Genomic DNA, 13,173 nt, shown 5'->3' with positions numbered 1-13,173 from the left:
AAAAAAAAAAAAAAACCTGTTATCCTAACCTTTGCAAGATAATCCATTGCACTGAGGTTATGTGAAGAAGGGGGATGGGGTGGGGAGTGGAATATAAAAAGATGAAAATGGTAATGGTCCATGATCCTTATTCTTTCATTTTTAAAAATATTTCTTGGAGTGCCTGGGTGGCTTAGTTGGTTAAGCATCTGCCTTCAGCTCAGGTCATGATCTCTGAGTCCTGGGATTGAGCCTTGCCTCTGGCTCCCTGCTCAGTGGGGATTCTGCTTCTGCCCCTCCTCTGCTCATGCATGCTCAATCTCTCTCTCTCTCTCAAATAAATAAATAAATAAAATCTAAATACATAAATAAATAATAAAATATTTCTTGAAAAACAAATTTGAATATAAACAGTAAAATAAATGTACAACAAAGCACATAGTTTATATTAGTATCTAATATCTATTATATTACCTTTTCTAGTTTATTTTTTCATTCATAATAGCAAACATTTGTTGAAGAGCAGAATTCAGTTGAAATACTATGACAGTATATTGAAGCACTGAGGGACACTTGGGTGCATAACAAGTATTTGTTTCTTCTGAGGAGACTTCAGTATAGTTGTGGAGATAAAATAGTTATTAAAAAGTAGCATGTAATTAGTGCCATGGACAAGGCCTCAAAGAAGGCCTGTCGGTGTAGAGACCTCTTTCCCTTTGGGGCTTTCATGACCAATAGTGTGTTTACACAGGCTATTTGGTTCTCAATTTAAAGGAATATTACAGGGCAGCCTTGGTGGCTCAGCAGTTTAGGCCACGGTTTAGCGTTGCCTTCAGGCCAGGGCCTGATCCTGGAGACCCGGGATTGAGTCCCATGTTGGGCTCCCTGTGTGGAGCCTGCTTCTCTGTCTGCCCATGTCGCTGCCTCTCTCTGTCTCTCTCTTTCTCTGTGTCTCTCATGAATAAATAAAATCTTAAAAATAAAGGAATATTACATTGATGACAATATATGTTTTTTTATTATCAGATAATCAATCAGTACTGTTATTCCAGATTAAGCACATAAAATTTTTCTTTGAAAAAAAAAAAATTTTTTCTTTGCTTCATTTTACTCTCAAACATAATTTGAGATTAAATTCTTATTATGATCTTTTAGGTTATTTATCTTTAAATATAAAAATTTTCTCATCATAGGACAGAGTAATAGTGATGATAAGATATTTTCTAGGTTGTAAATATTCCAATACTTATTTTTTTTATTCCTGTTTTTTTTTTAAGGCAAACAGTGCCCCCTTTTGGCCATTGGTCCTCATAAAAAGAAATTCTAAGACCCCTTTTTCATCTCTACGAAGAATTTAGTTTACATATATGAATTATATAAAACTATTTATAAATTATATATTAGTTATATAATAATACATTATAAATTATATGTAATTTCCAAAGAAACCATCCTATGTTACCTTAAGAGTATATATACTGTGTGCTTTTTTTTTTTTTTTAGTTAACATACAGTGTTATATTAGTTTCAGGTATACAATAAAAGTAGTGTAACATTTCAATTTTTTAAACAATTAGGTCTGCTAGAGTGGTTAATGGCAGTTTTGTAAGACCCAAATTTTAGTTTTATGAATCTTCTTTATCCTATCTAATTCAGGTTGAATATGAAGGCTTAAAGCATGAGATTAAGCGATTTGAGGAGGAAACTGTGCTATTAAACAGCCAACTGGAAGATGCCATCCGGTTGAAAGAAATCGCGGAGCATCAACTGGAAGAAGCCCTTGAGACCTTAAAAAATGAGAGGGAGCAAAAGAACATCCTGCGGAAGGAGCTCTCCCAGTACATCACCCTCAATGATAACCATATCAGCATCTCTGTAGATGGCCTCAAGTTCACAGAGGATGCCAGTGAACCAAACAATGATGACAAAATGAATGGGCATATCCATGGGCCCCTTGTGAAACTGAATGGAGACTATCGGACTCCCACTTTAAGGAAAGGAGAGTCTCTACACCCTGTTTCTGACTTATTCAGTGAGCTGAACATTTCAGAAATACAGAAGTTGAAGCAGCAACTAATGCAGGTAAGATCTCTTTTAGGGCTGTTAGAGTGGATTTCTTGTAGACTGCATGTCATCTGTTTTGGGATTTCTTGTTCTCATATTTTACTTCTAGCTTATTTTTTGAGATATTGCTTCTTCAACTAGCAACTTTAAAAGTACAGTATTTTTTTTTGAAAGACACAACAGAAGAGGTGTTGAAATCTCATTTGCATCGCTTTAAGAAATATATTATAGAGTCACAGTAGATTGCAATGAGGTGTGAAGGAGGAAAGCCTCTCCATCCATTTCTAATTTATAAAAAAATTCAGAAGCTTTACATATAAGTGAAATGACAGACAAATGAACTTTTCCATCACAAACAACTGTAGGTATAGCTTTAAAAATAATGGTAGACTTCACAGAAATACCTTAAGCCTTAAAAGATGTGAAGGACTTTGAGTATAGAAATTAGCCAGGATATCCTATGATTCAAAATACAGAACAGGTATAAATCTGAAACCTAGGAGTTCTTATTCCAACATAATCTAGACCTTAAATTTTTAGTAGCTTCAAACTTATAGGTCTTGTGAAGCGTCCTGGCCTTTAAGCTTATCTCCCTCTGAAATGGCTTTCCTAGTTTAGGTTTTGCCTCCCTGCCCACCTTAATCCAGTGCTAATGGAAATCTTGCCTGAGGAACAGCATCGCCACCATCACCATCACCTGGGGGCTTCTTAATACTACAAATTGTTGGGCTCCACACAGATCTGCTGAACCAGGAATCTGGTTCAACAGGCTTGTCAGGTGATTAAGTTTGAGGTTTAATCTTCAGTCTGTTATTCCTCCCCCACCCCCAAAGTTCTTTGTGTATAGCTGATAATTAGAGGCTGTCAAGACTCTGGCAAGCATTTATTTCTATAGTAGAGAAGGCTTATAATTTGCTGCCTCTATAGAAATGATGACTAAAAAGTGAAATTAGGAGAAATAAATAAGAAACTAGAGAACCAGTGTTGATTTAATAGGTTTTTTTTAAATAATAGGTTTATTATTAATATCACATCAAGAGTTAACATATCGTGCATTTTACCTGCCCTATGCTTTTGGCCACTAGCAAAGAATTCATTTTCAAAACATTCAACTGAAATCAAGAGGGCATGGCCATCGGAAGAAAATGAATTTCATGTAGACTTACCTGACTGCAAAATCCAGTTCTCTGTTGTAGGTAATATTTGTCTATGTCCTTTTGTTCAGTTTACACTAATACAATTAGAATAACAAACCTATTAAAAATTTTTACATGACAGGTCATTTATAAGAATTCATGCCCCCAAGTTAAATAGAATTAATATAAAATTTTTCTTAAACTATCATGTTGGTGGCTTTAGGATAAAAGTTAGTATTCTGAGACTTTTTTGTTTCTACTTATTATGGTGGCAGTGTAGAAGATGATAGGAAGAGGTGCTTTTATGCATAAAACAGCTCAACAGTTTTCAACTGGGACAGCTATTGGCTGAAAGCTCAGACCTGTTTTCACATTTAATCCTAAATGTAATCTGAAGTAATACAAAATTCTGAAATAGATGAATCATTTAACAAGAAGAATGGTGGAGACAGCAAGAGAGTGATTCTTTGTTGGAGTGTCATTTATATTTGGGTTGGGACAGTTCCTCACTAGACTAGTGAGCTTCAAGAGGTTTAGCGTCTCTGGTCCCAATCCATTAAGTGCTAGCTACATCTCTTCTGTCAACCTGATGACCAAAATGTGATGCCCTACTCACATTTCAGATGCTCCAAGTGGCTTGGTCTATGAGTTAAGGTGTGTAGAGTGCTTAGAACAAGGCCAGGCACACAGTAAATGCTCAATAATTGTGAACTTTTACTACTATTTCAACTCCAGAGTGCCTCTAATTTATTAAACACTCAATTAATTTAGCTTTTATTAATATTAACTTTCTGTTAGACAGTTGGGTGGAGGATAGTCATCTCAGAAGGGACTGATGTGGTCACTGATAGGAATACAGAAAGGGGAAAGTGTCAGGGGGTGAGGTCTGAAAATGGATGTTCATTTAACAAAAGGGGAGAGAAAAATGTGACTTGTTAAACCTTCCCTCAATACAGCAGAAAATTGTGTACCCATGTTTAATTAATGTTGACAGTTTGTCAAGATATAGAGGGTGCACAGGCAGGGCTTTGTGTTCCAAAATTAGCTCCACATTTAGTTATGGAAAACAGGCTCAACACAGGAAGAGCTTTGTAGCTTCCAGCCTCACACCAACAACACTAATGTGTAACTTTGTTTTAGACAAAGTAGCCATCTTTTGGTAAGCAACATTTTTTAAAAAGCGTATCAACTTTTTCTAAGAATATATTTCATTCAAATTATGGTGTACAAGTAAAGCAGAGTGTATCTTTTCAAGTGTAACTTTGTTTATAATCTGATATTTTTTCCTTAGCTATGTATTCCCTGTGTTTAATTTATGTAAATAAGCAAATTATAAAAACATTACTGTGGACGCCTGGGTGACTCAGCAGTTGAGCGTTGCCTTAAGCTCAGGGCGTGATTCCGGGGTCCTGGGATCAAGTCCTACATCAGGCTCCCTGTGAGGAGCCCGCTTCTTCCTCTGCCTGTGTCTCTGCCTCTTTCTCTCTTTGTCTCTCATAAATAATAAATAAAATCTTTTTAAAAAATTACAGGATACATTGCCTAGAAGTTATTGCAATTGTCTTTGATGTTAATGAGGCTTGAAAATAGTATGACAGTTCTGATAGACAATAGTACTAATGCACCTTGCAGCATATACTGTGTGTCAGTGCCACTCTTCTGGACATTCCAAGGAGGAAGCAATAAAATGTACCTTCTTTTTTTGAAGATTTTATTTATTTATTCATGAGAGAAGGAGAGAGGCAGAGGCCGAGGGAGAAGCTCCATGCAGGGAGCCTGATGTGGGACTCGGTCCCACCACCCCAGGATCACACCCTGAGCTGAAGGCAGCGTTCAACCACTGAGCCACCCAGGGAGCCCGATGTGGGACTAGGTCCCACCACCCCAGGATCACACCCTGAGCTGAAGGCAGCGTTCAACCACTGAGCCACCCAGGCACCCCCAATAAAATGTACTTTAAATGTGGCTATATGAAATGCTTGGGGCCGGGTGTGTTTTGAAATTAAATGTTCAGAATGTAGAAAGGTAATATGCAGCATATACTATATATTTTATGACATCTCTAATGGGACCAGGTGCAGCAGTGAATGATAAAATAATATTTAACATTTCTGTAGTGAAACATGTGGGTATTCATGCTAAGAAGAGAAAATGAGGACCAAACTGATGCACCTCTCATCAGTCAGGTGCAGTATTGCTGCTAGAGAAGTCTAGAGTGGTCTGAACATCACCACCCAGTGAGTTATGATAAAATTTTTATGTAAAGCCACCTGGGATTTTGAAATTATGGCTGTTTTAGGCATGGCAATTGCCAAAATGTTAGGCAGCTCTCAATCTTGTGTACCTTGGCTTCTAACATCAGCATACTTTGGATATCACAGCTTGTATTTTCATAGTTCCCTTGTCTTTTAGGATTTCTTTTGGCTGGGGTCCAAAGTACTGCATGGAACACCTGTGCTTTGTTAATGTTGACAGTTTGGGGAGATACAGAAAGGCTCAGGGAGGGATCCAACACCCTGTACTAGGGAATATGCAGCTTTTAAAAGGATTTTCTTCCTTAGGATTAAAGAAACCTTTTGAAAACATCATACCCAAGTCAAAGAGATCGTACTGCCATCTGCTGGGAAATGGTAATAATTAATACAAAAATCTAGGACAACTTCAATTTAAATAGTACCTCCTAGAGTTGTGTTGCCCTTAAGACTCGGTTATTTCAAATAGAGTATACAGCTGAGCCTTAAACAACACAGGCTTTGAACCACACATGTCTGCTTACATGCAGATTTTTTAAAAAAATACATACAGTACCCTACTGTAAAGGTGTCTCTTCCTTATGATTTTCTTAATAACTTTTTTCTCTAGCTTACTTTATCATAAATAAAAGTATATAATACACATAACATACAAAATATGTATTGATCAACTATTTATGTTATTGGTAAGGTTTTCAATCAGCAGTACTGCATTGTTCAAGGGGAACTGTAATTGATATTTTCCGGTGACAACCAAGTACTTTAATTAGTTTTATTAGAATGAAAATAAATAGTTCTTGTCTGGGATAACTAAATTATTTAATCTATTTAAAGGAGTCTCTTTGCTTATGCCAAAACTTCTGCCTCTGATAAACAGCCTCTGTTTAACCTCACATTGCAGGAGGTCAAACTAAGGAGTAAACTCTTTGGATTTTTCTTTTCGGTATCACACCAGCTGTACAATTTCACATTTAATGTGATAAAAGAGCAATATTTCTCTGAAACTGAAACTGATGTTTTATTGTATCCTCATGGATGTGAAAGAAATAAAGATTCATGTTATATTTAGATCCACTCTATTAAAGACAATTTTAATTTTCCTATAATGATGGTAAGTGGTCAATTTGCTCCATGTCCCATAAGATGTCAAAGCAATTTTTATATATTTGCTTAATTGGTTGGTACCTATAACAACTGTATAGGGTGGATAGTATTATTATGCTCATTTTACAGATAGCATGTGAAACTGAGGCACAGATATGTTTTTGTCATTTGCCCAAAGTCAAAAACAGTAGAGTTGCTACAGAGAGAGAGAGTCAAACAAATATTCTCTGGTTTAACAAAGACTTACAGAATATTTATGAAAATTAGAATATATAATATATAAATTAGAATGTTTATGGGGTGAAATTAATTAAAAGAAGATTGATCAGTTTGTGTTTTTAAAATGACAAATATAATTTCCTAGGACAAAATTGATGACTCATTAAACAATTACAGATTTTATAAAGATTATCTTTATTTTTTATTTTATTATTTTAAGATTTTATTTATTCATGAGAGACACACACAGAGAGGCAGAGACACAGGCAGAAGGAGAAGCAGGCTCCCTGCAGGGAGCCAGATGCAGGACTTGATCCTGGACCCTGGAATCACAACCTGAGCTGAAGGCAGACACTTAACCGCTGAGCCACACAGGCGTCCTAAAGATTAGCTTTAATTTACTTTTTATAGGCAAATACATTTCTCAGAAGCTTTACTTTTTTGCCATACATCAGAAAACATAAAAAGAGCATCTATTATCACAACAGCAAGAGCCTATGTCATCTTTTTTAAGAACAACTTTTTTTTTTTTTTAAGATTTTATTTGTTTATTCATGAGAGACACAGAAAGAGAGAGGCAGAGACATAGGGAGAGGGAGAAGCAGGCTCCATGGAGGGAGCCTGATGTGGGACTCGATCCCGGGTCTCCAGGATCACGCCCTGGGCTGAAGGCAGACGCTCAACCGCTGAGCCCCCCGGGCGTCCCAAGAACAACTTTTTTGATATATAATTCATATACCATATGTCCACCCAGTTATAGGGTATAATCCAATGGTTTTTGTACATTTACAAAATTGTGCAGCCATCACCACAGTCAATTTTAGAACATTTTCATTGCACCAAAAATAAACCATGTGCCCACTAGCCACTCGAGCCCCAAGCAAACACTAACCTACTTTCTGTCTTGAGAGATTTGTCTAGTTTGACATTTGATGTAAATAGAATCATATAATAGGTAGCCTTGCATGACTGTCCTTTTCCACTTAGCATAACATGATACAACATATATTAGTACCTCATTCTTTTTATTATTGCCCAATAATATTCCATTGTTTGGATATACCACATTCTATATATCCATTTATCAGTGATGAATATTTTAATAGTTTCCACTTGACTCTTATGAATAATGGAATGAATATTTATGAATAAGTTTTTGCATATGCATATGTTTTAATTCTCTTCTCTTCCATATATACCTAGGAGTGGAATTGCTGAGTCATATGGTAACTCTGTTTTACCAGGTTCATCTTGTCTGAGGTTGATCTTTTTCACAGTTCTTGTTTGGGCACAGATTTGAAGTGAAGCGTTGCCAGAATTGCTTCAGTTCCAGCAGAGAAGAATAAATTCTTCTCTGAGTTCTCTGAATTCTTCTCCGAGTTTATTTCTGAGTTCTATTTGTGTATGTCGATACTACATGTACTGTGATAAGAATCACACAAAGCAGTCAAGTGTCAAGTTGAGTCAGCTGACCAGGATAAAGACTTGATGAAAGTTAATAACCTATAAAACAACTTTGATTTCTTCTCCTATAAAAACCTTAATATAAAAGTGCAAATTGTGGTTATCTTTTCTTTTGTTTTTCCACAAAAGAATCTATCTGTACTCAATACATGTAAATGTGTTTATTTAAAAGATAAACATTCAGTGAAATTAAAAAAATTTCTTTGGGAGGGATGCCTTGCAGGTGACTCTTGATCTTGGGGTTGTGGTTTGAACCCCACATTGGGAATAGCGATTACTTTTTTTTTTTAAGATTTTATTTATTTATTCATGAGAGAGAAAGAGAGAGAGGCAGAGACACAGGCAGAGGGAGGAGAAGCAGGCTCCATGCAAGGAGCCCTATGCAGGACTCAATCCCGGGACTCCAGGATCACTCCCCGGGCTGAAGGCAGATGCTCAAACACTGAGCCACCCAGGCATCCCAAGGGAGTAGCGATTACTTTAAAAAAAATGCAATTGGACATAATGACAACTATAATAATAATTAACATATACTGTATACTTACACTAGATTAAAGAGTTCACAAATTCTGCATTCAAGTTTTCTGGCAAAACAACCAGCCCTACTATAAAAAATAAAATCCTCAGTTGCAGATAAAAGATGGAGATTATAGAAAGAGAAATAAAGCAACCATTCTTAGTCACTATAGAGGATGATAACTCAGCAGGTGTCTCTTGGATAAATTCTTCACAAACGGAGATTAAAACAGTACACTTAAAATGAATGTAATTTTAATATTTGAAATGCTTTGCATTTATTAATTCAAAGCACAACAACATATCTTAGTTTATGTACTGCTTCTGAAATCCAGTTACAATTTAAAGCACTCCAAACCTCAGTAGCTGGGAGAAAATATCATGGGGGAATTATATAAAAATTATCCACAGTTTAGTTATCTTTGGGAGGGAGCAGGCCTATCTTAATTCTCTGGAAAAAATGTGCGAATATGTGTAAATTTGGATATCATTCTCTGGTCAGTACAGAAATGTACTGAGTATGTGGAAGACACATACACGAAAGAGACAATAAAAAAATTTAAAAATCTGATGTTTTCTGTAGAGTGATCCTGAAGAATTTGATAGATTTATCTTTTAGACTTAAAAATGTTATTTTAAAATTGGAATTGGAAAAAAAATAAAATAAAAAAATAAAAAATAAAATTGGAATTGGCAGAGCACAGATTGGAACTCTCCTAATGATATTACCTCATTCATTATAACACTTTTTCCTCTAAAAATGAGTTTGAGACACATTCAGTACATTTTGTTCTGGTCCAATTTTTATTGTATTCAAAAGCTTTTACTATTAAAAGGTTTTTTTGTTGTTGTTTTTTTGTTTTTAAGTAGACTCCACAACCAGCATGGAGCCCAATGCAGGGCTTAAATTTATGACCCTGAGATCAAGACCTGAGCCAAGATCAAGAGTCAAATGCTTAACTGAGCCACCCAGGCACCCTGTATTAAAAGACTTTTTGAAAACAGCTTTGTCTGTTGTAATTATGTAACTAATCAAATGATGTTTAGGCTTTTCTGACCAAATTCCCTTAATTTTCAAGAGAAAAAGAAAACTCCTGAAGTAATCCATTTTCATTGAGATTAATACAATACCAACAACAGAATATTTAGAGATTTTCTATCTCCTTTATCAAAAATTCAAATGTTTTGGCTTTTTATTAAGTACCATGTTACCTAATTACCTGGGTTTTTCACTTAAAGTTATTGCCCAACAGTCTGGATAAGTCAATTCATCTTCAACTATGGGGATACAATTTGTTATATCTAATGAAACCCAACTTAAAGAATTTGTATTGAAGTAAATCTTGACTTTGAAATGAAAAGGTTGTTTTTGCACATACAGATACAAATCTATGAAACAAAGTGTTTGCTGTGTAGAAACATTTTGGTCATGAAAATAATCAGTTACCCAAGTGTTAACAACAGCTAATATTATAATACCTTGAGCGTTATATTCATTATCTGACTCAATCATCCCTTTATAAGATCATAAACCGAAGCTTGCCCACTCACATAGCCAGGTAAATATTGGTGCCAAAATTAGAGTCAAGTTCTGATGATATAGCCCCAGTTGGTTTTTTGTTTTTTTAAACCTGTTATACTATTTTGGGGGATATTTTGGTTTCTGTAGCTAGAATATGTAATTTGTGGATTGTGTTCTAGATATGGGCAAATACTATGTCATAAAATCAAAACTACAATAGAAGCCTCTAATAATAATTTAAAATAACAAAACTGTATTTTTAGTTCTAATTTCATGACCCTATTATATAAGCAATCCTTGCTTTACATGATATTGCTGGGCCATAAATGATTGTGCAAGCTGAAACCATGCAAAACAAACTCATAACTAATGGAGAAAATCAATTGTTCTGCTTTTGTCTTGTCTTGTTTTGTTTTGCTTTTTTAAGTAAGCTCTATGTCCAATGCAGGGCTTGAACTCAGGACCCTATGATCAGGAATCTCCTGCTCTACCAACTGAGCTAGCCAGGTGCCCTTTGTTCTGTAATCTTTAAAAAATTTTTGTCAAAACATTAAAAACTCTCTTAATGTATAAAGAAATGAAAAAATATTAAAACTACTTAGTACACTGAAATCCAAAAAGTAGAAATGTATTTAAATTAAATTAATGTTAAATTAAAAACATTAAATGTTTTTGTAAAAAAACAAAAAAAAACTTTGAAATAAAAATTTAATCCTCTCCCCAAAATACTAGGGAAATTAACTTTATATTTTACAGAATATCAGAGACATCCAAGCTTTTGAAACAAAAATTTAAATGGTGCCTACACCCCCCAAAAAACTTACTAAGAACAGTTCCATCTTCCCTTCTTCTCATCATATAATTTATGAAACAAGAATCTTTTCTATGCCTGTCATAGTTTGGGTCAGCTTTCAACACTCTATCCTTTGCACTTTCACTGTCTGAAAATATCTCTGATAGTACCTTTAAGTGTGCTCATGTCACACACTTCCTCTAGGACATTTTTATCCTTTTTTCTAACAACTTTTTTTTTTTTTTTGTAACAACTTTTTTTTGATTCATGTTGATGCATTCTCCTTCACCAAATTGCTTTGGCTGCATATCTAAATCCCTTCAAATGACATCAATGTCAACATTGTCACATTCAACAATTTCTTCTGTAACTCCATTTGTGTCTGATTCAAATTTCATTTCCAATATTGCCACGTTTTGCTTCTCTGCTACTTGTTCTTTCCTTCCTTCTTTTCCTTTTTCCTTCCTTTCTTCATTCTGTCTTCCTTCCTTCCTTCCTTCCTTCCTTCCTTCCTTCCTTCCCCATTTCCTTTTTTGGACTATCTATTTTGGTAAAACATCATGTGGGTTTACCACTGGGAGACAAGAAAACAAGACAACACAACTACACTTTGCTCTCTGTGAATGAATTGAATAATAGATACACTATGACCAATCACTGAAAGACTTGAAAGAAGTGATGTTGATTGGTCACTGGTCATGTTATTATGTAGTGATTTTGTAGATTGAAGCAGCAAAGTTTATACTTTACACATTGCTCACAGTTAATGTACTGTGTTTGGAGGGACTGGTGTTTTAACTAACCATGATCACTGAAATTCATGCATATTAGAACCATAAGTGAGGACTGTTTATATATGATAATAATATGAAGGATATCATACCACAAAGAATCATAAAAATACTACTCTACTGGGGTTCCTGGGTGGCACAATTGGTTCAGTGTCTGGCCCTTGGTTTTGGCTCAGGTTGTGATTTCAGGGTCATGAGATCGAACCCTGCATAGGGTTCCCACTATAGTCTGCTTAAGGCTCTCTCTCCCTCTTCCTCCCCCCACCCCTACTTGCTCACTCACTCTTCTCTAAAATAGATAAATAAATCTTTTTTTAAAAAATAAAGTTTGGCAATATCTCAATCTATTAAAAAACTACCATACTATATTATAAATTTATAGATAGGTATAGATCTCCTAGAGTATTATGCTGGTGTTATATTATTTATAGTTTAATAATTGTTATTTATCATGTTAATATAATGATAATTTTACTTATCTCCTAGAAATTTAGAAGTTTGGAGGGATGTAATGTATGATCCAGGAAAATTTAAAAGTTCAAATTGATAAATTCTTTTAGATATAAAAACATTCAAAATCAGTCCATTATCTTTAAAACAGGTCTCAATATTATTTGCTTACTGAAAAACACATCTTTGTTATATGCATGTAAAGACTTTTTTTTTTTAAGATTTTATTTATTTATTTGAGGGAGAGAGAGAGAGAGAGAGCATGAGCAGGGGGAGGGACAGAGGGAGAGGGAGAAGCAGGCTCCCTGCTCAGCAGGGAGCCCGACATGGGGCTTGATCCCAGGACCCTGAGACCATGACATGAGCTGAAGGCAGACACTTAGCTGACTGAACCACCCAGGTCTTCAGCATGTAAAAACTTTTAAATTCATAATGATTACCTGTATAGAGGGACAGAAGGTGGTTTTTTATTTTTTTATTTTTTTAAGATTTATTTATCTATTTATGATAGAGAGAGAGAGAGAGACAGGCAGAGGAAGAGGCAGGCTCCATGCTGGGAGCCCAATGCGGGACTCGATCCCGGGACTCCAGGATCACACCCTGGGCCAAAGGCAGGCGCCAAACCACTGAGCCACCCAGGGATCCCCTGAAGGTGGTTTTTTAAATTCTCCTATCATAATTTCTTATATATTTATATTTAATGACACAATATTTTATATTGAGACCATATATTTATTCACTTATATTTATTTAAATAAATTGCTAATTTTTAAAATTCCTACTTGGGCTGAAGGAATGGAAACAATTTTTAAGTTGTTCTTTTAACTCTAAAACTCTGTTCTCTAACTTTTATATTAAAAGCTATCAGGACACCTGGGTGGCT

At 35.2% G+C, this 13,173-nt stretch overlaps 1 protein-coding gene across 5 annotated transcripts in view; it reads left to right on the top strand.

Moving 5' to 3' along the window:
• The window catches only part of BICD1 (BICD cargo adaptor 1), a 226,567-nt gene that overhangs the window by 168,290 nt on the left and 45,104 nt on the right, over window positions 1–13,173 (top strand). For all 5 annotated transcript variants that reach the window (XM_025455551.3, XM_025455552.3, XM_025455556.3 and 2 more), the window contains exon 4: window positions 1,636–2,061. In XM_025455551.3, coding sequence (XP_025311336.1) covers window positions 1,636–2,061 — 426 coding nt within the window. The remainder of the gene's footprint in view (window positions 1–1,635; window positions 2,062–13,173) is intronic.

The sequence above is a fragment of the Canis lupus genome, chromosome 27, assembly GCF_003254725.2.
Source record: "Canis lupus dingo isolate Sandy chromosome 27, ASM325472v2, whole genome shotgun sequence".
Classification (NCBI taxonomy): Eukaryota; Metazoa; Chordata; class Mammalia; order Carnivora; family Canidae; genus Canis; species Canis lupus.
Note: the sequence above shows the minus strand (reverse complement) of the source record. Positions and strands in the feature narration are given on the sequence as shown.